This window comes from Convolutriloba macropyga, chromosome 2 (genome assembly GCF_964194025.1).
Source record: "Convolutriloba macropyga chromosome 2, txConMacr16.3, whole genome shotgun sequence".
NCBI lineage: Eukaryota > Metazoa > Xenacoelomorpha > Acoela > Convolutidae > Convolutriloba > Convolutriloba macropyga.
The window spans coordinates 78,884,598-78,908,825 of NC_134469.1; the positions used below are offsets into that span (position 1 = coordinate 78,884,598).

At 35.4% G+C, this 24,228-nt stretch overlaps 2 protein-coding genes across 2 annotated transcripts in view; one reads left to right on the forward strand and one right to left on the reverse strand.

Annotated features, from left to right (window-relative positions):
• The window catches only part of LOC142334746 (glutamate--cysteine ligase catalytic subunit-like), a 44,528-nt gene that overhangs the window by 14,651 nt on the left and 5,649 nt on the right, over positions 1–24,228 (reverse strand). Inside the window, exons 4-12 of the mRNA XM_075383011.1 lie at positions 24,123–24,188; positions 23,928–24,047; positions 20,011–20,287; positions 18,375–18,497; positions 12,955–13,090; positions 9,059–9,189; positions 5,885–5,977; positions 5,130–5,234; positions 4,970–5,054 (exon numbers count right to left, since the gene is read on the reverse strand). Of these exons, the coding sequence (XP_075239126.1) occupies positions 4,970–5,054; positions 5,130–5,234; positions 5,885–5,977; positions 9,059–9,189; positions 12,955–13,090; positions 18,375–18,497; positions 20,011–20,287; positions 23,928–24,047; positions 24,123–24,188 (1,136 nt within the window). The remainder of the gene's footprint in view (positions 1–4,969; positions 5,055–5,129; positions 5,235–5,884; positions 5,978–9,058; positions 9,190–12,954; positions 13,091–18,374; positions 18,498–20,010; positions 20,288–23,927; positions 24,048–24,122; positions 24,189–24,228) is intronic.
• On the forward strand, positions 3,148–4,720 carry LOC142334749 (uncharacterized). Its single transcript, XM_075383015.1, has 2 exons — positions 3,148–3,784; positions 4,296–4,720. The coding sequence occupies exons 1-2, from the start codon at positions 3,646–3,648 to the stop codon at positions 4,565–4,567; spliced, it is 411 nt and encodes a 136-aa protein (XP_075239130.1). The 5' UTR covers positions 3,148–3,645; the 3' UTR covers positions 4,568–4,720.

Genomic DNA, 24,228 nt, shown 5'->3' on the forward strand with positions numbered 1-24,228 from the left:
CAGGTAGAGGGGAGGTACGACTGGGGGTGTGTTGGATGTGTGGAGGGGGGGGGGGGGGTGATTGAGAGGGTCAAGGGGTCAATACTAAGAACCACTTTTAGCACCACGAAATGGTCTCTTCAAAACAGTTTTGGATAATCACATTCTTAGGCACTTATTAGAGGTAAGGCTCTAAGAGAACTTAATACCCTCCGAGCGTTAACTGTATCCAATCTTTGAGGACAAAATTTAAATGCGTCAGACAAAAAAATCGATCAAGCAAAAATTTGTAGAAAAATGACATGACTAATATAATTGCTACAAACTTTGTTGGAGAGCAATTAAACAGAAGTGAAATTCACAAAAACCAACTCGCTGTTTTGCTACTTCTACTACACCAGCGTGATTATAATCACCACTCCAATATGAGACTTCACGCTAATGTTAAAGAGCCAAAAATGTTAACAGATCTTAGAATAATACAGGATACTTTGGATTGTAAATTTATTTCGGACAGTGAACAAGGAGAGCGCCTAAATATTAGCCGTTAGGACACTGGCGGCGGTTATTAAAAAAAAACAAATTTACGCTCTTGATTTACTTATTTACGAAACAACCTACCAATGTCGGGTGAAAAACTCTAAGCCGAACGGCTGTATGAGAACGTAAGCCCCTCCTGTCGTTACTTGTTTCTCCTTTTTCTGAGGACAAAAAGTCGAAACAATAATGCAAAACAAATGTCTTCAAACTTAAAGCGATTATTAGGGAACCTCCGTAGTGTTAACAACAGTTGCGAATCAATGCTTTCCGGTTTTGATATCACGCTAGCAATTATTCTATTGAATCGTAAAACATCAGATAACCATAATTCATTGTTACTGAAATGAAAGTCTGGCTGTGATTCGATCAGCTTTAAGCAATTCTATGAATATCAGAAAAAATTTGAAACCACCTTCAACAAAATGCCTTTTTATCGTTTTTTGTTTCTCCCTTTTCTGAGGACAAAAAGTCAAAAGGGTCAGACGAAAAATCGTTCAAGGGAAAGTAGCACAAAAACTCCGCAGGACCAATACAATTGCTCCAAACTACGCTTGAGAGAAATTAAAAACTCTTAAGCTGGTTTGAAAAATAATAATGCAAAACATATGTTTCCAAACTTCTTCAAACGCACATTACGGAACCTCGTTGGTGTTGAAAACATTTGCGAATCAAGGCTTTCTATTCAAGATATTAGGCTAGCAATTGATGCCATAGAATAGTAAAAAAAATCAGATAACCATAATTCATCGTTACTAAAATGAAAGAAAATCTGACTTCAAATCGATCAGCTTTAAGCAGTTCTACGAGTATCAAAAAAATTGAAACCACCCTCAACAAACTGATTTTTTAAATCATATAGTCAGAAGCATCTGAATGGCTGGAATACATAACATGGCCGGCAGATTGCCGGAAAATAGTCGCTGTTAGCGCGCTTGATGCACATCGGGATTGAAACAAAAAAATTGGCCCAATTTTTTTCTATTTTTTTCAGTGTCAGAGTGTTCTAATTTGGCGTTCAGTTTTAATTTGATTCAAAAACTATACTTATTTCAGCTTCTAATCTGCTAGCTAATAAGAGCTAATACCAATATAAGCCACCAAACACTCTATTGAACTTTGATAACCTTATTTAAAAGGACGTAACGACCGGGGTTTAAGAGTTTATCCCGTCTCTTTTGATTTTGCTGTTTTGACTTTGACAGTAATCACCACATTGCGTAATTCGATGCGTGAGAGAAATTAAAATCCGTTCACTTGAAATAGTGAGTGAGGTAAGTCAGAAGTCAAACGTGAAAATCAGACTTATGGAAAATGAAAAACGTGATCAAAAGGTAAAGTTGGAAAAACCATTTAGAAAAAAATCCGATACATAAAATCGAAAAAACAGTTAAAATCAAAGTGAAATTGCTGCATGTGAACAAAAACCTGCTAGCCAGAAAGCGAATTTTTGTTCAAACGCCGTTTTCTCACTCTACTTTAAAATTGGAGCCAAAAATTTCACGCCGCAAAACCACTGGCTTTTTCGCTCCACTTCCTGTTTCTGCCTGACCAAAATCACTACAATTTGACTTCAAAAATCATGAAAATGTGAGAAAAGATCTTAAAAAGACAGCGACCCAATACAATTCAAATGCTTTGAATTGTAAAAAAGGAGAGCTGCTAAATGATAGCCGTTGAGAAGCTGATGGCGACTATCAAACATACTCGGCAGATCGCCGGAAAATAGCCACCGTTGATTCCAATAAGCATGATTGGGATTGAAAGAATAGACGATAATAAAAAGATTTTTGTACAAAAACATTTTTTAAGTCCGATTTATTTTGATGGTATTTTGTAGTTGAACATACTTCCGTTTCTTAGAGAGAGGCTACATGGGCTACTATCAATACCAATAAGTATAAGAGATGGTAACTAAGACTTATAGGAACGACGACGTGCAAATAGCGGGCTTCTAAAATTGGGCTTTATGAGTTTATCCCATTTCTATTTCTGACTTCAATTTTTTATTCTGACTCTGTTCATTTTGAATTGCTTTGATGAGCAACTGATGTTCAAATTCACTTTCAGCAGAAAGAGAGAAGAGAGAAATTAGCCTATGAAGTCAAAAAGAGTTCACGCAAAATGCTGAAAAAGCGGCAAAATGGTAAAGCGAAAAAAAGTTCGAAGAAGTAAAAAACATAGCAGGACAAGTCCTGACACACAATTCAAAGAATTTTCATTGACTAAACAGAAAACTAGAACAAACGGACTATGAATGGATTGGGAAAACCATTTCAAAAAAAATCCGATCCAAAAAATCGAAAAAACTGTAAAAATCAAAGTGAAATTGCCGTATGTGAACAAAAAACCACTAGCGAGAAAGCTATTTTTGTTCAAACACCGTTCTCTCACTCTACTTTAAATTTAGAGCGAAAAAATTTCACGCCGCAAAACCACTCGCTTTTTCGCTCCATTTCCTGTTTCGGCGTGACGAAAATCACTACTCCAATTTGACTTCAAAAATCACGAAAATGTGTGAACAGATCTTAAAAAAAAGACAGCGCCCCAATACAATTCAAATTCTTTGAATTGTAAAAAAATTAGGAGCACTATAATAGCCGGCTGAGAAGATGAGGGCAGCTATTAATAACAAATTAAAAATTCTCATGGGTTGTAAAGTATTAATATTGACAGCTTTTCGTCATCCTAGAGGGCAATCAACTCAAATAGTTAATTTTTATATAAATCAAACTTTTCTTGCAGAAAATCAATCTATAGAAGCCATTTTAAAAATCTACGCATGAAAGCTCTACATTCAACTAAACTGATCACAAACAAAACTTTGAAAGTCCACTTAAACTCAACGTCTTTCAAATCAATTAATTGAGAGCATCTTTTGGTCTGAAAACATATTGTGCAAAGCTGAACTGCTGGCCATTAGATCTTTATTACAACTTCAAATTTGAGCAATTTAATGCAAGCATTACCAGTCTGTTGCCTTTTCAAACTCAAATAGATTTTTTTTACAGAAGCACTATATCAATCTCGTGATCTCAGATTGCTTCGAAATCGAATCCGATCGCAAAAAAATTTTTCTTGATTCCAGTTTCACATTCATCAGTTGTGCGAAAACTGGACAGTACAAATATGTCCCTAATGAAAACTTTGAAGCGTAGCGAGGTCGATAGCAATGACACCTATTCTCAACTGCTCAAAACTTTGAACCACAAATGCTGGAAACCCGAGAGACCTCGGAGGAAACCTGCACATTTAACCGTATCGGAAGGTAGGAACATACACGGCTAAAGTCGGGCGAATTGCTCTCAGACGAGTGGTGAAAAGTTGCCTTCTTCTTAAGAAGCCTAGCTTAAGAGTAGTTTGCGGCCGTGGCTTATGGGGCTAGCTTGAGCTTAATTAAGGTATTCGGGTGGAGCACGTGGGGGGGGGGGGGGGGGTTAACGGATGGTGTGTGTGCGTGCGGGCGAATATTGTGGGGGGGGGGGGGGGGGGGGGGGGTTGCCACACTTAAGTTATCAGTGAATTTCGAATAGCAGAAGAAAAAATTGACACCGTAGATTTCTCTAAATTAATTGTTTTGTTTTTTTTTATCGAGAGTAACTTGCTAATTTTGAAAGCTGAAAATTGTTAGTTTCCTTCAATTACAAGTGTATGAACCGCAACTTTTCCTCTATGAATTTGTTGGGATTTTGCAAAAGGTCATTGACTACAATAGCATCAGAGTGATTTAAAGAGCCATAAGAAAATCGATTTTTTTTCAAAACATACTCTATTTTTAGACTTTCCCAAACGAAAAACGAAGAAAAGCGAGACGGCCACAGAATTCATCAACGTGCCGTTTAGCCAATTGCTGAGAGAGGATTCAAGACTTTTCTTCCGCAGGTACCGTACCGAGGGATTCCGGTGGATGCCCCGGCAATTGGGTTCAGCGGATCGCACCATGAACCCTGGAACTCAATTCGTGGATCATTCGGACCCACTGCTTCACATGTACAACGTAGACGGGACTCGCAAACTCAGTCGATCTCAATCGACCTCATCTCTCTACTGAACAACCAACCTGCCTTATATGGACCTGTTTCCCTTCTCTCCTTTCCCATGAACAAAACTTTATTACTCTCTTTTCATTATCATATGCGAAAGAACTAATGCATGATTTTGCCCTGATTATGGGCTGTAGAGTCGAATAAGAGGTGGGGACTATTTCAAGCTACGAATTCCCTTATAAAAATGAAATGTAAATTATCAAATGAGGAGGGTAATAATCAAACGGGGGGGGGGGTCTGGTTGGGCGAGGAAACAGTTCCACGATTCTGCCATTTTGCCACAGTTCGCTAACAAATAAACTGCCATGAAACTACAAACTAATTTTGGATTTAAAAAAATTGAAAGTAGAACTCATTTTTACAATTTAATAACTTGTGATAAGTCTGTTCGATTTGCCATGTCTTACCTTCACATTTAAGTGAGCTGACAAACCAGAATTTCCCATCTAGAACAGCGTTCCTTTTTGAAGCATTTGCAAAGTTCTCTTCAAGCTACACAAATAGAAGCAGTATGATAGAGTTGTGATCAAATTAGTGAATGATCAAATAATTGATGATGTGGGGCACCTTTGACATCGGAATAAGCAGGTTGAGGTCATAGGTAAGTATAACACGTGACAGTAGCACTATGAAGCCAGCAAAAGCAGCATTCTCAAATTCGGTGGCTTGTACCTGAAATCAACACAAGTTCTCCTCTGCCCACCACACTTACATGAGCGCCAAAGCCAATCAAAATTTAATGTGAATAGATGTTTAGCATGAATTAAAGGAGAGTAATTACTCATTTCTAAATTGCAATATTGCTCCGAAGCCCAATATTATACGTTTTGTTCGACAGTTCAATATTTTATTCTTAATAATTAATTTTTTTCTTAATTATCTTTATTCTTAATGATTATTTTTATTCTTAATTATAATTTTTGTTCTTAATTATCTTTATTCTTAATGATTATTTTTATTCTTAATTATTATTTTTGTTCTGAATTATCTTCATTCTTAATGATTATTTTTATTCTCAATAATTATTTTTGCTCTTAATTATCTTTATTCTCAGTTATTACTTTTATTCCTAATAATTATTTTCATCCTTAATTCAGCTGGCCAAATACCGGGAATTTGAATGTGAGACTCTATATCTCGCACTTCTTCTACATTCGGGGTCACCTCGCATTTGAGCCTAATTGATCAAATGCTTTGAAATCGTTCACTCTAGTATTCTAATCAATCATTACCAAAACCTCCCAACTTACACTTCCAATTTCTCCATTTACTAATCGAGGTTAAGAGAGACCAAATGATTGTGCCCCTTGAACAGTACCTACATCAAGAGATCTGAATTCGACGCGCCATCCAATGTTGCTATCAGGAGGCGGTAGCTTGAAGCGCATCGACTGCCAGTTCGTTGAATTGATGTTCTGAAACAAAATTCGAGTCTAGACCTTTAAAACACAACCGACTAGCGTCAGGCGAATTGCTCTCAAACGATCGGCGAGCGTTTGTCTTCGTCAGTAGCTAGCGACCGTTTAGTGAGGCTATCTTTAGCTTAATTTAAGGGTCGTGAGGTGAGCGCAGCGGGGGGGGGGGTGCACTGATATATAATTTCTAAACTTCGTTTGAGAGCAATCAAGCAGATGGATCTCCTAGTAAAAACATTCTGCGAAAAACGGTTTTCGCTTTTTGACAGGTAATCGATACTATTCTTGAGCTGCCACAGAGTTTAGAGCAAATAGTTTCACTAATTCATGAAAAATTGAAAGTCAAAAATGGAAAATTTAATCGCCATTGCCAAATAATACAGATGTCGGTAACAACTTAAACTCTGACCACCCCTTTTAACGATTACTAAATGGTTTCTGCTTCATACCATTTCTGACTTCAATTTTAAAAAAATCAACTCAAAATCTTAGGTTTATTTCTCTTAAAAAATGTCAAACCTAGCAATAAACAATGAAAAACATAACAGACTAACGTCGATAGAATAGCTCTCAAACGACTAGTTTGAGCTATAATCAATTTCAGCCTGCTTCAGTCGGATGAGTGTACGTATCCTGCAGTGCGAAGTCAAAAACCGGAGGTTGTTATATACCACTGATAATATTTGAACAAAAAAAATAATCGCACCCTCAATATGACTTTTAGTAGTAAAATGCCTCCAATTGAGTTCAACTGGTTAAAATTGGACGAATTTAAGGGTGTACAAGCCACTCAAAAAGTGAAAACGGCCAAGAAAAAGTTTTATATAAGACGCACATGTTCTTACTTCTAATTGCTTCTAACTTCGTTCGCAAGCAATCAAACATTAAAAAAATTAAGTCAGATGGGTGGACGTGGTCAGATGAAAAAACGATCAAGCGAAAAATCCCATGAAAACAGCCTGTAGAATACCGGAAATAACTCGAAGAGTTGTGCAATAAAACCTTTTAACCCAACCTATTTCATAAATATGAGAAGAAAAAGCAATATACATTGTGAAAAAATCAAATTTATTCAGAAATTTGGGTAGGTAGGTGTGTGTGTATGTTGGGGGAGGGGAGGGGAATTAGACAGGGTGGAGAGATTTATATGGGATCAAAATTCTCAAAATGATCTTTTCACCTTGAATATTACCACCAGTTCTTAATTACTATACATTACAAACAAAGCTACTTTTAAAGTCCATACGACACAAGTCAAAGTTCGAAAACAAAAACCGAACTTCAAGTTATGACTTCAGCTAAAAAACCTGACGAATACCAACACTCCTCTTCGAGTCGTAAAAAGACCAAGACGACTAATACAATTGCTACAAACTTCGTTTGAGAGCAATTAAAAAACCAAAACCAATAAAAGGCTTAAAACTTTGCAAAAAACAATTAAAAGAAAATCATTATTTTTGGGAATTTCATCAGCAACAAAATGGGATTTTCCAATAATCTGTTAAATTGATTGAGGTTTTCGTTCACTTTAAAATGACTGTTCGTTTTTTAAATATTAACCTATTTCATACCTGAATCAATTCAGGTACTGGGCAAAAATGCAATCAATCAAGCTATTTATTTTAGCAGATTTGGCAGTTTTCTTGAATTCAAATTCCTTGGAATATAAAACATCATTTAAAAAATCCTGAAAATAACACCAAGTCATCAAATTGTAAAATAGTATTAAAAAAGGGGTCTTCATCATTTGGAACTTGGATTTCAATAGTTTTTGTATATATTTAAATGGCTGTATATTGAGCAGCTGAGCACAACTGGATGCAACAGCAACATTCCGTCAAAAATTTGTCGATATATCCCAATTTCTATATCGACAAATCTCAATTTCCAAAACAAAACGTTCTAGTCAGCGATTTCACATAACGACGTCAGAAATGTTTTAATTTTTCGAAAAGAAAACGATAAGCTATAAGAGTACAAAGCTATACGCAGTTTGGGAATCGCGAGTAATGACAAATGAAAAATTGCAGTTTGCACATTTTCTTTCACTTTGGAAACGGTATTCAACGAGTAAAAAATTTTAGACCTTACACAAAAATAAAATGCTTACTTTCACAGTTAATTCGTGTTACAGCGCATTTGAAAAAGATTTTTTGAAAACAAAACGATAAATGCTTTCGTTGCAGTCTTTGGCAAGCTCGCAGCCTTGAATAGAGATTTGATTCAATATTAAAGAAAACAACAAGCAGTGGGTAAAAAGACAGTCGGGGCCAGAGGGGACTGTAGCCTAAATATATTTTTACGGGAGCAAAGAATTCCGACCAAGGAGGGGTCTCGAACCCCAAACTAAGGTAATTGTAACATTTCATTTGGCGGCTTAAAATGGTGTTATTAGACCACATAAAATATTATCTATAAGATTTAATATTAAACCAATTTCGGCGAATTGTAGTCGCTAGCAGCAATCGATTCAGTTTAGCTGTTTAAATTGGAATTGAAGCAATTTAGATCGCGCAAAATGAAGAATTCAAGAATGAAAGAAAAACTCGAAAGACTCGAAACGTGAAAGACTCGAAAAATTACATTGGTAAGGCAAAAGCTCTAGCAAGCGGAAAATCTTATAAAAGACCAATATGATTCAAAAATTGCAACAAACTTTGTTTGATAGCACTTAAAAAGATGCATTGTATTTCTATAATGACGTTTTTCGGCATAAATCTCAGTATAGACAAAAAGCACTACCCTAAATGTATCCGCTGTAATTTATGGACCTTTATTGCTCAACTTTTTTTTCCAATTCATTTTTTACAATTAACCGGAGCACTTTATTTGACTTTGTTTGAGTAAACTTTCCTTGAGAAAAAAATAATATTGCATGCAAACGTCATCTAAATTCACATTGCCCCGATTGATACTTGAAACGTTATTTTACTATAAAAACTGTCTTGCAAACATTACAGCATCTGCAAAGCGGTTGGCATTTGAGGCAGGCAACAGCTGCATTGTAAAATCGATAAGCATTCAAAATCAAGTCGGTATTAATAGGATGTCCAATTTGAGTGGCTGATACTGATAACTTACCTCGAAGTGATTGGTGTGTGAGATATAATTCTCTGGCTCGGCGGCCTTGCCTGTGACCATCTCTTTGTAGATAGCTAAAGGATCCCTGATGAATAAATGAGCCACATGGTTCGCTATGTTCTCGGGAATACCTGAAAAGCAAGCCAAATATTACGTCCACAGATTATCCAATTTTTTTTTGCTTTTGAAGAACACTGACTGTTGTAAAATTCTATCACTTATATTCTAGTTTTTCGTATTTTTGCTCACAATTATATTACATTTGCGGTAATGCGAGCATACACTCCATATGCCCACAGGCTCGCGTGCGGATGCTGGATGCCCCCAATATTCTACACTTCGTTCAGAAAACTACGAGATGAAATTCATTCATTTGATGAAATTCCTTGATGATGATTGTCGAGTTAAAATTAATTGTTCAGAAAAAATTTTTAAATGCTGGATTTTTAATAATTGAACATTGCTGGAATGATAAAAAAGAGATAGAGAACAGCTAACATAATGCTACAGGTTTGAAGTTATCCAGAAGATAACTTGGACCTGATAGCGGTTCGAACCATCTCCCTCCAGGATAACTGTCAGACATTTTAACCACTTGGCTACAACGGAGTGGTTACGCATCCGGTAACAATCACTTTTATATTAGCAACAAACTTCATTTCAGAAATCACTCAAAATTTGAAGCATTTGAAATCACTCAAAATGACGAATTAAATCTTGAAAAAGTCACTTGAGAAGCACACTAAGTTCTAGAACAAAAACGCAAAATTGGTCCAGCGACAATTTTGCCTAAAAAAGACCAACACGTTTACAATAATAGCTTCAAACTTCGTTCGAGAGTAAATAAATGATGAAGTCAAGAAGAAACTTTCGTTTTTACTAATTATTCAGATGTTAATTTGTTATTAGGAATCTTTACAACTTCTCGCTGTTTCTATTAGCTGCTCTTGAATAAACTTTAATTAGACAGATACAATCTCTTGGTCCTATCTTCAATTCAAGTCAGCATAAAGTCCATTTGAGAGAGAGAGGAAAAGTAACTTTAAGAATACCGGAAATCACTTGCGACAAGCAACTAAATCTAAAAAAACTAAAAAGAAAATCCTCACTCCACTAAGAGTAATAAATGGCGTCACGCATGCAATTCAGTCGAAAAAGCATGGAATATTGAAGCAAAACGCCGATTTGAAGTGAGCGTGACGTCATGTGGTTCTAACAAAAATCTCAGTAAAAAACATAGCAGGACAAGTCCGGAAATTAAATTCAAGGGGTCGGCAACTGAGCGTCAGGCCATCAGTCTCCTTAGACGAACAGCTTTTGACTAAAAAAAAACAAATTATACACCAAAACAAACCAAAATAAACGAATTTTACAGAAAACTTAAAGATTCCAATTTTACTTTAGAAAAAATAGTTGTCAAAGTTTAGCTCCAATAAGAACATCCTCAAAAACCAACGATAGAATGTGTCTTTAGGCAGAGCATTTAAAAAAATCAAACGAAACATTAAAAGAACAAAACAGGAATGGATAATTACTAATGTCTGAAAACTCGAGCCAAGAGGTCAACAAAGTTGATTTCAAACTTGAAAATATTTACAACTATCCTATTAGACATCAATATAAAGCTTTACCAAGATTTAAAAAACCAATTAAGGGACCGGATGAAACGTAGCAATAAATGCAGGCAAAAATCAAATAAGACAAAACTGTTCCAAGACAAATAGTATAACAACCAATAGGAACGTTAACAACAAGCCGAAACACTTGACACAAGCTAATGAATGATTTATTAGACAGCAAACGAGACCAGTAATTTATGACACTTGAGCGACAGATAATCAAAAATAACAATAGAACCTAATTCAAAATTTCTGAAAGCAAGTTGTGCCACAAGTAAATACGCAAAAATAAACATAAAATAGGCAAAAAAACACGCAAAAATACGCAAGAATAAACATAGGCGGACGATTGTTGGAAAATAGCCGTCGTTGACGAGCTTGATGCACAAAGGGATTGAAACAGAAAAAAAGACGAGACAAATTGACCGAATTTTTTTCGGTTTTTTCAGTTTCAAAAAGTGTTCTAATTTGGAGTGTAGTTTCCGTTGGATTTTAAAACTATACTTAATTAAGCATCTAAATTGAAAGCTAATAAGCGCAATGTCAGCTAGCAGACACTATAATGACCATTGATAACCAAATTCTCAATGAATTAATGACCGGTCTTTATCCCGTCTCATTTGCTTTTGAACTTTCTCTTTGACAGTATTCACCACATAGCATAATTCAATGCGTGAAAAAATTTAAAATCCATTCAGTTGAAAAATTTAGTGAAGTAAGCCAGAAGTCAAACGTGAAAATAGTGGCTTATGTAAAACCAAAGACGTGATCAAAAGGTAAAACGAATTTTAAAAAAGCGCCTAAATGATAGCCTGTTCAAAGGCTGAGGGCTTTATTAAAAAATAAAAGTTTTTGAAATTAGGTCGCGTTAAAATTGGTAAAACAGTTAGATATGAAATGAAAAGACAATAAGATTGCAATATAACTCATTAGGTGGGCAAGACTTACCATTTGCGAAAATATATGGTGGAACAACAGAAAACAACTACAAAAGCGCGGAAAACCAAAAATTTGATATCATTTTTGAAGAGAATACGTGGTAAAAATGTTTAAAAAATTCGATTGGAAAACAGATCTCCAAAAAACTCAAACTTGCTGCATCATAAAGCCATTGAAGCTTTTCATTCATATTATGCGACAGATTAGGAAAAGCAACTGAAAAATCACTCAATTTTTTGTAAACAAGATCGTGTCAAAAGCATTAAAAGATTTAGATTTGACTGAAAAACTATATTTAGGTTGAAAAATCATTAGAGAACCACAGAGACCTGCCATCAATGAGACCAATCGAAAACAACAAAATTACTTAACCGTGGTCAAAATCTGTAAATTCAATCAGATTTTTTGAGAAACTGTTGCGTCGATGTCGTTAATATCATTCTAAACGATAAGAAACGTAACTGAATAAATTGTAACACACAAATTCTACGAGAGCAACCAAAAAAATCGCTTAAAATCTAGCAAACAAGTAGTGTCAAAGTCGTTGAAACTGTTCAATTTGTAAAGTAATCGTCAAGTAAGCTCAAACTTGCCTCTTTAGGGAGCCAATGAGACCTGTCGTTAGCCTCTATGTAATCAAAATCATTATTTGGTTTTTGAGGGGTTTTAAGAACTGAAATTATGCATTCTTAGAACACATGTATTACCTTCAAAATCATGCTTCAGAAAAACAAGAGAACAGTCAAAATAGAAATCAAATTGCCACATGTGAACGAAAATTCGCTCTCAAAACACCGATTTCTCTAACCAATTTAGAAGCAGTTTGAAACAAATTGACACCTTAAACTATCCCCTTATCTCTCTCTCCTTTTCTACTCCAGTGTGGTCAAAAACCACTTCTCTACTCCAAGTTGACTTCTCAAGTCGAAAACAAAGTGTGAACAGATCTCAAAAAGGACACCGCACCAATACAATTCAAATTCTTTGAATTGCAAAAAGAACCAAGAGAGGGCCAATAATAGCTCGATTCTGCTATCGCAGCTATAAACGCACAAATTTAGCTACTTCATGGGAATAACATTTACCGGATGTTACGCCTGGTATATTATACTTTGAGGATAACTGATGCCAGGCCATTTGTTCTCACTTGATAAAAAACAGGGAACAACAGCTTACCAGACATGTTGCCACAAACAATAGTCCCAGACAAAGATCTGAGAGACAATAAACTGATGGAAAAGGATTACATTTACTTTGATCCATAAATAATTGCATTGACTGGCACTACCAAGTTTGTAATAAACAGTTTTGCATGTAAAAGAAGTATAAAACAGTTACCCTGTTGCAACATGTGCTGACGTAGAGGCTCATTGGTAGGCACATTGGTGTCGTTAAAGCACTGGTGTTTCTCCGATATGTACATGTCAATAGAACTGTATCTGGACTTGGGAATGACGCCAATATCTCCCTGTTTCTGAAAAGCATACGATAGGTCAAAATAATACCAGTACATCAAACTAGCGTTCAATAGATGCCAATGGTATTTTACCCGCTAAACAAATGTTTGTTCCGACCCTTCTTGGGGGGACTATATATACAAATGGGTTTGTCAATTTTGACCGATCGATACATTCATTGTAGAGTTGTGAGTGGTATCCTTAAAAAGCCCGTCCAGCGTAGAATATAGAAATAAAAAGAAAAGAAAAGAAAACGAAAAGATTTTTTTAATTTAGTTCTCTAGAGCGATTTATCGATGTTTAAATTTTTGTGAATATTAGATCGATTTGCGTTATTTTTATTAACATTTTCAAGAATTTTTGCCTAAAACTTCGCCAATTTAGCTAAAACTATGTTAAAATTGTTGAGAAGAGTGTTGTTGATTTTATTTTTCGACACCACCTTGTCTTTCGAAGCAGCTCCAAATTATTCTATCTAGTTTTTTTACTCCAAAGCTTATGGTCGTTTCGACTTCTAAACATATTTGATTTTTAAATAAACAATGGCTTAGTGGACTTTGCCACTAATATTTTTTCTTAATTTGATAACTTTTTGCTTAGTGTCAGCAAAAAGAAAGCTGCTTCTTTCTTTTGAATTAAAATTTACTCTTTATTGCGGTTTTACGCGTTAAGTTATGGTTTTCTGGCATTGATACTAGATTTTTTTTATTTTTTTATTTTAGGCATTTGCCTATTTTTTGCGTTTTTTTCTCGTTTTGTTAGATTATCACTGAATTTCATTGAATTTTTTACTTTTGTCTTTAACTATCGTTTTTACTTTTTCTTTTTTAGTCGCATGAAACTTCCGGGATACTGACAAGGTCTCATTGGCCTTTTATGAAGGAAGAGATGAGCCGATATGCTGATTTTACTAGATAGCTGATGGCTTTCATGACTTCGAAAAAAGTTGTTTTCGAAAATAAAAACCCTTGTTAACTTCGCATTTTTGTTCTTTTTATTGTCTATTTGTTTCATAGTCTCGTTAATTGCAGGTCATATATAAACATTGATGTCAACGCAAGGCGAAAGTGTACAAAATCAATTGTTTTAAAAGAAATCGTTATGACTTCGACACGGGTTTTTCACAAATTTTTTTTTGATTTTTGTCAAATTTGATGTTCATTTTGTAGCAATGGCTTCTTTTGGACGAATAAACAAATCTAATTACTTTTTAAATTTTGTAGGTAATGACTTTTTGACTTTGAACATGAGTTTTTTTTTTCAAAAATACAAAAGTATTACATAATTTTGCCGTTTTTCTTTTTTGTCTACTTGTTACCTAGTCTCATTAATGAGAACGTGCACATACTACACTCCAAAAAGCTCAATCGAACATTATTTGAGTGGACAAATTATGGCTATACGGCTTCGACAGCGTTTTCTCGCGAGTTTTAATTGAATATTTGTTTATTGTCTCTATTTGTTCTTTTTGTAATCGCATAAAAATTAAATGCCGACAGGTCTTTATGAATTCCTATAGAAACGTTTTGTTGCTAACGGCGTTGTACACTTGCGCCTCACCTTTTTATTTTGTAGCTGTTGGCTTTCTTGACTTTGAAGATAAGTTTTTGGCAAAATTAAATTTTTTAAATAATATAAGCGAATTTTTAAACATTGCTGTTGTTGATCTTTTTTGTCTAATTGTTACCGAGCCTTATGAACTGGCCCCATATCTTTTTTATTAAAATACAAGTTATTTTTTAGTTTCAGTTTTTATCTGACGCTATTTTGACTTTCTTATTAAGTTTTTCTTAAAAATGGACAAAGTTTTGAGTTTTGAATGTAATCAGTGTTTGTTGTTATTGTTGTTTCTTGATTTTGCTGTTCGCATTGACTCGCTTTCTTAATGATGGCAGATCTCATCAATCTGATGCGGCAATTTTTACTCCACTGAGTTGTTTGCTTTGGAGGCGCTCTTTTTGTTCATACGCCAATTTTTTTAAAAAGTACTGGAATTTTGGGGGGTTTTCTATCTGTTCCTCATTTGGTGGACAATTGTGCCAAAAATGTGGATGAGCGGGGTCGGAACATTATGTGCGATCGCATATTGCCGAGCCTTCTTCTCGTTTTTTTACATTCATATGCCGATGGCATTCATTAATCACGCAATCAGTATCCAGTAAGCTTTAAGCTTAAAAATTACCCTACTCTTATTAAACAGAAATTGCCATCCAAAAATTTTTTTTGCTTTGAGAGAACCTACTAGCTTCAAACCTACAAGATTTATCACTTTTCTTGCTTCATCGACTAAACATTGACTTGAACAATCATTAAAAAATGTGAAAAAATCGTCGGAGAAAATAGCCAAAAGCGACTCTAAGCAAACAGCCAATTAAAAATATCGTACAGCAGATGTCGAAAATATGACCACACTTTGTCGAAAGCTGACAAAAATTTAAAAATTCGACATAGAAAAAAACTAAACACATAACAGAAAATTCCGTGATGAAATTCCTCTGAAAACTCTCCGATAAATCAAATCGCTTAGACGAAGAACAGTCAGAAGAAAATAGATTATGAAGCTTATTTTAATCAATTTTTCAATGAAAAAAAGCAGCAGCTTCTAATGAATTTCAATTTGCAATCTCTATGAGGGTATATTTTCAGTTTAGATACAAAAAAAGCATAGAAATCAATTTTGAGTGGTGTAAAAACGCTTATCACACGATTGACTCAGAAGCCCATTCAGTGCAGAAAAATGATGTCAAAAGCTCAAATTAATCTGCTGAATGGCAAAAATCAACGATAAAGACACTCTTTGACCTCCCACAGACGTCGATATGCAAAATTAAAGAGGTGTTTAAAGAGTACAACAAAAAGCTATGTATATGGCTATGCATACATATTAATTATTTAATGATGTTATAAATGGCGGGCGGAGGAGATGTAAGGGGTTCGCTTTGTATCTATACTAAGTACGAGGATGCTAGACTCAGAGGCCCACGATAAAAGTGCGTGCACGTGTGTGAGGGGGGGGGGTGACAGCGGTTAAAAATAAAACGCAAAAAAGGGGTGGAAGCGGTCCAAATATATACCTTTTAAAACATAGCCGAGACTTTGCAGGAAAATTGCAGTCGTTGACCGGCTTGACGTACATCGGGATTGAAACAGAGAAAAAAAGAAATAAAAACTGACAGAACTTGTTTCTAAGTGACAAAAATTGGTGTGTAAGTTCAGTTAGATTCAAAAAAACATACCCGACAGATTGCCGGAAAATAGCCGCCGTTGATTCCCATAACTCTATTGGGATTGAAAGAAAAGAAAATATCAACAAGAATTGATTTTTGTATAAAAACATTTTTAAGTGCGATTTATTTTGATTTCATTTTGTAATTGAAAATACTCCTGTCTCTCAGTGAGAGGCTACAGGGTCTAGTATCAATACCAATAAGCATAATAGATAGTAACTAAAACTTATGAGAACAAAGTTCAAGTACCGGGCATCTAAAAATGGGTTTTATGGGTTTATCCCGTTTCTATTTCTGACTTTGATTTTTTTTATACTGACTATCTTCATTTTGAATTGCTTTGTTGAGCAGCTGCTGTTTGAAAGGACTTTGAGCAGAATGAGAGAAGAGAGAAACTAACCATTTTTCCTCGCTAGACCAAACAGCCTCTTTTTCTCTGAAACTATCCTTCAAGATTAAACATACCCGGCAGATTGCCGGAAAATAGCCGCCGTTGATTCCAATAAGCATGATTGGGATTGAACGAATAGAATATATTGAAAAATAAAGATTTTTGTACAAAAATATTTTTTAAGTCCGATTTATTTTGATGGCATTTCGTAGTTGATCATACTTCTGTTTCTTAGAGAGAGGCTACAGGGGCTACTATCAATACCAATAAGCATTAGAGATGGTAACTAAGACCTATAGGAACGATGTTCAAATAGCGGGCATCTAAAATTGGGCTTTATGGGTTTATCCCGTTTCTATTTCTGACTTCAATTTTTTATACCGACTCTGTTCATTTTGAATTGCTTTGCTTAGCAACTGCTGTTCAAATTCACTTTTAGCAGAATGAGAGAGGAGAGAAACTAGCCTAGAGAAGTCAAAAAGATTTCACGCAAAATGTCGAAAAAGCGGCAAAATGGTAAAGCGAAAAAAAGTTTGACGAAGTAAAAAAAAAATACGAGCGCAATAATAGCCGGCTGAGAAGATGAGGGCGGCTATTAATAACAACTGAATTAAAAACGTAGCAGGATATGTCCTCGAAATTCGAAGCGTTTCTATTACCTAAACAAAAATAGAGCTAAAGATGTAACAATGGGCTCGAAACACCATTTAGAAAAAAAAATCCGATACAAAACTAACACACAAAACCATTAAAAAATGTCAAATGTCGCATGTTAGCAGAAAACCAGTAGCGAGAGAACGAAATTTTGTTCAAACATCGTTTTATCACTACTTTTAACTTAGAGTGGACAAATTTCACGCCACAATGCCACCTTTCTGTTTCGGCCTGACCAAATTCACAACTATCATTGGACTTCAAAAATTATCAAAATGTGTGAACAGAAACTTTAAATAAGACAGCGCTCCAATAAAAAATTCAAATTCATTGAATTAAAAGAAGAGCGCCCAAATAACAGTTGTTGAGAGGCTGACATCGACTGTCAGCCATATATGCCTTTTCAAGCGTTCATCAGCCGCTTTTTGTAAACCGTTAACTTCTACAAACCGTAAACCGTTAAATCTCTACAAGAACTGCTCTGACATTTTATGCCCTCCGGGCTTTACCTGTTAACCCTTTTTTGAAGGCGGAAAGCCAACTTAATACGCTCAAGCGAGCGAAGAAAAACTTCAAGCTAAATAGTCAAAACGGTCAAACGTTTACAGTTATGGCTTCAAATTTTGTTCGAGAGCGGTTAACAATCGAAGAAGGAAACTAGACAAAAAGGAAGGAGGGGGTCAAACTTATAAGATGAAGAACCACCCTTCACACCATGAATTTGTCTCCCCATATCAGTTTCAGTGAATCGCTCATTTCAGAATCGGTGAACCAGTTTCGGTTCTTAGAGTATAGTAAAACTTAGGGCTCTAAAAGCGCTGGTTAATACCCTCCGAGCGCTACCTGTTTATCCCGTTTTTGAGGACGAAAAGTCTGATGGTTCAGACGAAAAATCGGTCAAGCCGAAAATCGCATAAAAACGAACTAACATTATTGCTACAAACTTCGTTTGAGAACAATTAATTAGAAAAGTCAAAGAGATTTTTCACGCAACAAAAAACAAACAAATGAAGGAAAAACAGGACTAACCTGACTGGTTTCACCCCTCTCTTCTGGATTGCGATCATCAACTGACTGAGCAATTATATTCCAGCGACAATCCTCATCTATCAGGTAGCCGTTGAAGATGGGGGTAGACGCAGACAGTGCCATCTTAAACAGAATAGCAAATATTCAATTCACTCCAGCAAGGGCTATATTTTTTACTTAACAAAGACGTACGTCAGTTATGTATCAGTTGAAATAGAATTACAAAAAAGAGGAAAACTGAATTAAAACTATCCAATAATTCATGTCAAATATTATTAAAAAACCACAAAACGGAAACCAATATCACATACAGTACTGACTATCGCTTTTTGGTCGCGCACTATTGATGATTTCACGTACTCACAAATTATACCATTTAGGCATTATTATGATTAATAGTGTTTCTGATCATTTTAACAATAGGATGAGTATTTTGGCTAATTGGGTAATTTTTCCCCGAAAACCATTCACTCGCCCAATGGTCTCGCTTCAACCCATTCATATCTTTATGCGGCAAAGAGCAGTTCTCTAATTCTCACTTAATGTTTTTGGGGGGAGGGGGGATAACATGGTTAATAATGCGGGAAGAAAAATCAAACTTGGTTTACGATCAGTTGAATAAATTCTAAATGGACTCAAAATTTTAAATGAATTGAAGGTAGCTAATTTTTCATATCACTGACAAACATGGGATTAATTCATCCGCTCGCTTAAGTATGTTAAGCTATCCGTATATAAGTGACTGCTAATTCGTAGTCAGATTATTGAACGAAAACCTCAAAGGGCATTAGGTAAATAAGCATTGGGTAAAATGGAATTGAGTAAATTATCACGTAACCCCTCATGAGTATTATAAATATACCATTTACTACACACTAAAAAAAGTTCAGGTAAATTTTCACCCGAACAAGTTCAGGTGTGGTTACCTGAAAATAACTCATTCATTGCATTCAGCAGTGAAACAACAAAAATTCATTGCATTCATTGCATTCAGCAGTGAAACAACAAAAATTTAGCAGTAAACTAAAACACAATACAAATACAAACTTTAGGAGAAACATCAACACATATATTAGGCAGTGTCCAGCTTTTTTTAAAATTTTGAAAGTTACGGTTAAGTTCAGCATCAAATTTTCCCACTCTTCAGCTCTACTGATGTTTCTAGTTCGAAGAAGTATTTTCGGAACCATTAAGGGTTTCTGAAGGTTTCTTCATTTCTAAATTTTATTATTAATGAATAGAGGCGTGGTCCTTCAACTAAGCGAAATAACTAACAATGAGTGTCCAAGAGTAGATTAATGAGCTTAGTTTTCAGCTAATACATTTTCCTTTTCGGATCCTTTACGTTTCGCCAACATACCTACAATGTACAACAATGAACGTAAAATAAAATAGGAGGACTAATTTCACCCAAATATAGCTGCACAAAAACTTCATGACCAAAAAAATTGGTTTTCTCCCCGTTATTGACCCCATTAGGGTATTTGCAGTATTTGGGGTGAGAGGGGGGAGGGGGGGGGGGGTGTGGTACGTGGTACGCGTCTTCACAAAATGATCTGGAGCTAACAGTCAATGATATTAACACCGAAGTGGAAAATGTACCCATGCGCAATGTGTATAGCAACAAGATCCTTACTAAAATAGGGGTGAGGATGGCCAGTTGATCGTACAATTTGCACGCTTCCTCGGCTGATTGGGCCTGAAAGGTGATCTGCAGTGCACAAGATCCCATCCCGAAAGCCATCGCATCCCCGTACACGTGATCAACTAACGCGTGTTCCTTCGAATCTCCGTCGTCCCATTCAGGAATGTTAGGTTGCTTAAAAGGCAAGGGTGTGTTCTTGTCTTTGAACACAGGGATGTTTATGGCAACTTTGCTACCCCTTCGTTTTCTGATGTTCTTGGCAAGTGTTCTAAAAAACCAAAACTGTCTTTCTTTTGAGACAAATATTGTGCTGCTTGTTCTAAAAAATGATCTACACGTAAATCCGAAAAATCTGATTGCAAATTATATTACATATATGTACATATACTTTAGGAGCAACAAAATAAATTAGAGAAAATATCTTTTTTCTTCGAAAAACTTCAACTCAAACCACAGTTTTCAATTTTATATGTTCAGCAGCAATTAACTCGTCTTTAAATACAACAGGTTTGTTTTCTTTTTTCAATATTGGATTGAACCAAAAAAGGTTTCGGTATAGGTCGTATTACCCATACACATTTTGGTCTTATTTCCCATTCAATTTAGTCATTGTAGCGATTCCTTCTGGTAAAAATTTCACAAATACTTCTCAGAAATGACAAAATGATGAATTGTAGCTTGAGTGCAAATGAAAATACACCGTATCTTCAGATCGATCAAGCATTTTTATAGCATTCAAAGAGTACTTAGGACAATCCTCTGCAACTCGATTAATGCAACTGAAAAACTGAAGCTAAATTATTTGAAATTGAATCCTCAAAACTAAGATAACGCACTCTATGCCCAACTACGTGTTTCCAACAGTAGAAACGATTTTTAATAGCACAAAAAATGTGTCAAGAACAAAATCTCTCGAAAATATAATATCATAAGGCAAACCCCATTCGGGCTCTTTTTACAGACTTAAGGTTGTACAAGAATTTTAGTTTTTTAAAGATTTAAGGGTAGGTTTATATGATCCCATGTTAGGCTGTCACAGATTAATATAGCCTAACTGGAGTATGCCCATTGCTGACGAATACAGTAGTTAAATTATTGATTATCTTAATCATATTTTTAAGAGAAAAAAAAACAATTTTCATCACAAGATTTTGTTGGGTTTAAAGCTCCAGGAAATACCTTTGCCACTAAGAATGCATGTCTCATCAGCATGCTTAAAGATTATTAAAATTTTGAGAGAACTGCTGAGCGACCTAATGTTCTCAGCTCCACAAGTTTATACCGTTTAAATATTAAAAATTTCACGCTGACGAAAATAATTACTACAACTTTTTATGAAAACAATAAATCGTACAATTCAACTATATTTCTGTGCTGAGAAGCGTAACAGGTGACGACGTCATGCGAATAAAAGCAGTTGCACAGCGACATGAATATGCCAAAAATCACTCTTTTTAGATTTGCAGCGCAAAAAATAGCATCAGGCAACAAATTAAACAGAAAACCAAGACAATAGCAACATAAATACGCCCGGCTCACAGCTATAAAAAACGGTCTTTAAAATTTGCTGTTTAATTTAGCTGTTAACTCCTTCATGATTTTAGAGCCTATTATTGGCACACAAAATAATCCGTTAGTTTAACAGAAAGCTCAAAATTCTGCATTTGTTGCTCAAAATCAGATCCATCGAAATTAAATTATATCTTAGCTATTGAAATCAGATTGATTTATAGTTCGCGGCACTTTGAAAGCGTCTGCTTCTACTTGAAAGGAATCTTAATCATGAAGGCAAATATGAGAGGTAATGTTACTTTTGATACAAAGATTGTCGCCGCAATTGAGAGAATATCAAAACCGAGTGAACTATTGACAAAGTGAATTGATAACCGCTATTCCCGCAAAGTCTATAGAAATCGGGTTTCCAAGTACATCTTAAGCGAACTGCCAACTAGAAGATCAACCATCAAGGTCGAGCAATTACAACAGCGTTCCAAATCTTTAACAGTAATCTGTTGCGTCGTTCTGTCAATTGAGTATAAAAAAAGGATGTCCATAAAGTCAGTTTCTTGACCTTTCTATCATTTTTGGATCTTTTCAAGTATTGACCGGGAGATAAATAGGTAAATCGGGAGATACCAAAAGGGTTGCTATGCCTGCTAATTGACAAAAAGAAACTTAAAGAAGAGTAACTAAACATCATAAATGTCTAGATTATAAATGTCTAGATAATGAATGTCTCAATCACATATATCTAAATAATTACATGTGATTATCTAGATAATTACATATCTAGATAACCACATATATCTAGATAATTACATAAGAAAAGTACATAAGTTACATACACATCTAGATACATAAGTGTCTGAAACCTCGAGCATACCTATTTCTCAATCAAAAGAAGGCAGGCCCAATTTTACACATACCCGGCAGATAGCCAGAAAATAGCCACCGTTGATTCCAATAAGCATGATTGGGATTAAAAGAATAGATAATAAAAAGATTTTTGTACAAAAACATTTTTTAAGTCCGATTTATTTTGATGGTATTTTGTAGTTGAACATACTTCTGTTTCTTAGAGAGAGGCTACATGGGCTATTATCAATACCAATAAGCATTAGAGATGGTAACTAAGACTTATAGGAACGACGTGCAAATAGCGGGCTTCTAAAATTGGGCTTTATGGGTTTATCCCGTTTCTATTTCTGACTTCAATTTTTTATACTGACACTGTTCATTTTGAATTGCTTTGCTGAGCAACTGATGTTCAAAATCACGTTTAGCAGAATGAGAGAGGAGAGAAACTAGCCTAGAGAAGTCAAAAAGATTTCACGCAAAATGTTGAAAAAGCGGCAAAATGAGGGAAAAGCAAAACATTTTTTTGTTCGACGAAGTAAAAAAAACACAGAAGGACAAGTCCTGACGTACCATTCAAAGAATTTTCATTAACTTAACAAAAAACTAGACCCAGAACGGACTACGAACGGATTGGAAAAACCATTCAAAAAAATCCAATCCAAAAAACCAAAACATCGAAAAAGCAGTAAAAATCAAAGAGAAAGTGCCGCATGTGAACAAAAAACCACTAGCGAGAAAGCGAATTTTTGTTCAAACACCGTTTTCTCACTCTACTAAAAATGAGAGCGAAAAAATTTTACGCCGCAAAACCAGTCGCTTTTTCGCTCCACTTCCTGTTTCCGCGTGACCAAAATCAATACTACAATTTGACTTCAAAAATCATGAAAATGTGTGAACAGATCTTAAAAAAAAGACAGCGCCCCAATACAATTCTTGAATTGTAAAAAATAGGAGCTCTAGAATAGCCGGCTGAGAAGATGAGGGCGGCTATTAATCAAACAACCCTTTTTTCAATATCCTTTGAAAAACATAAACCGACCAATGTGGGACGAACTGCTCTCGAACGACAGGCGGGTAAAAAAATTGATCCGCCTGAATTAGAATTAGAACCATTGACCTCCCTATCCTTAACCAGATGCACCGCCCACTCGGCTATCAGGGCCTTATTGTACATTTGCTTCAAACGATTTTATATTAGCAACAAGCTTTACTTCGGAGTGAGAGCAATAGAAATCACTCAAAAATGAAGAACGAAATCGTAAAAAAGTCACTTGAGAAGTCAAAGAATGTTCTAGAAGAAAAGCGCAAAATGGTCGAGCGAAAAATTTGCATAAAAAGACGTTTACAATTATTACAATAATACGAACTTCGTTCAAGAGCAATTAAAAATGCAAAAGATACATCAAAAATTAGTAGCAGTTCCCAAGAAACACCATGAGAATGATAAGCAGAACTACGAAAAGCTGCAATATGTTAAGTTCAGCAGACTTTAGTTGATTGAATCATAACAATCACTGAATAAGTGAATGATGGATTCTCAAATGAGGTACCTGAAACGAGGGTGGCTAGAGTAGATGACATCATCGCTGATGAATACAGACATGGAGTTCTCTTGGTTGGATTCAAAGTCGGCACGAGAGTCCGGAATGGTAATGTTAGGACAACCCAGACTGAAATGTTGCAATTCCATAGAAAAAACTGGGCTTTTTCAAAAGCAACAATGTTTAATTGAAAAGTTGACTAACAGTGGAAAGGTTGGGTACCAGAGATAGTATTGATTAGGCTTCAGTATTTCGGCCAACAGGGTACGTCTGAAACATCATTCGCAAAAGAAAAACTTGAAAAAAGGCC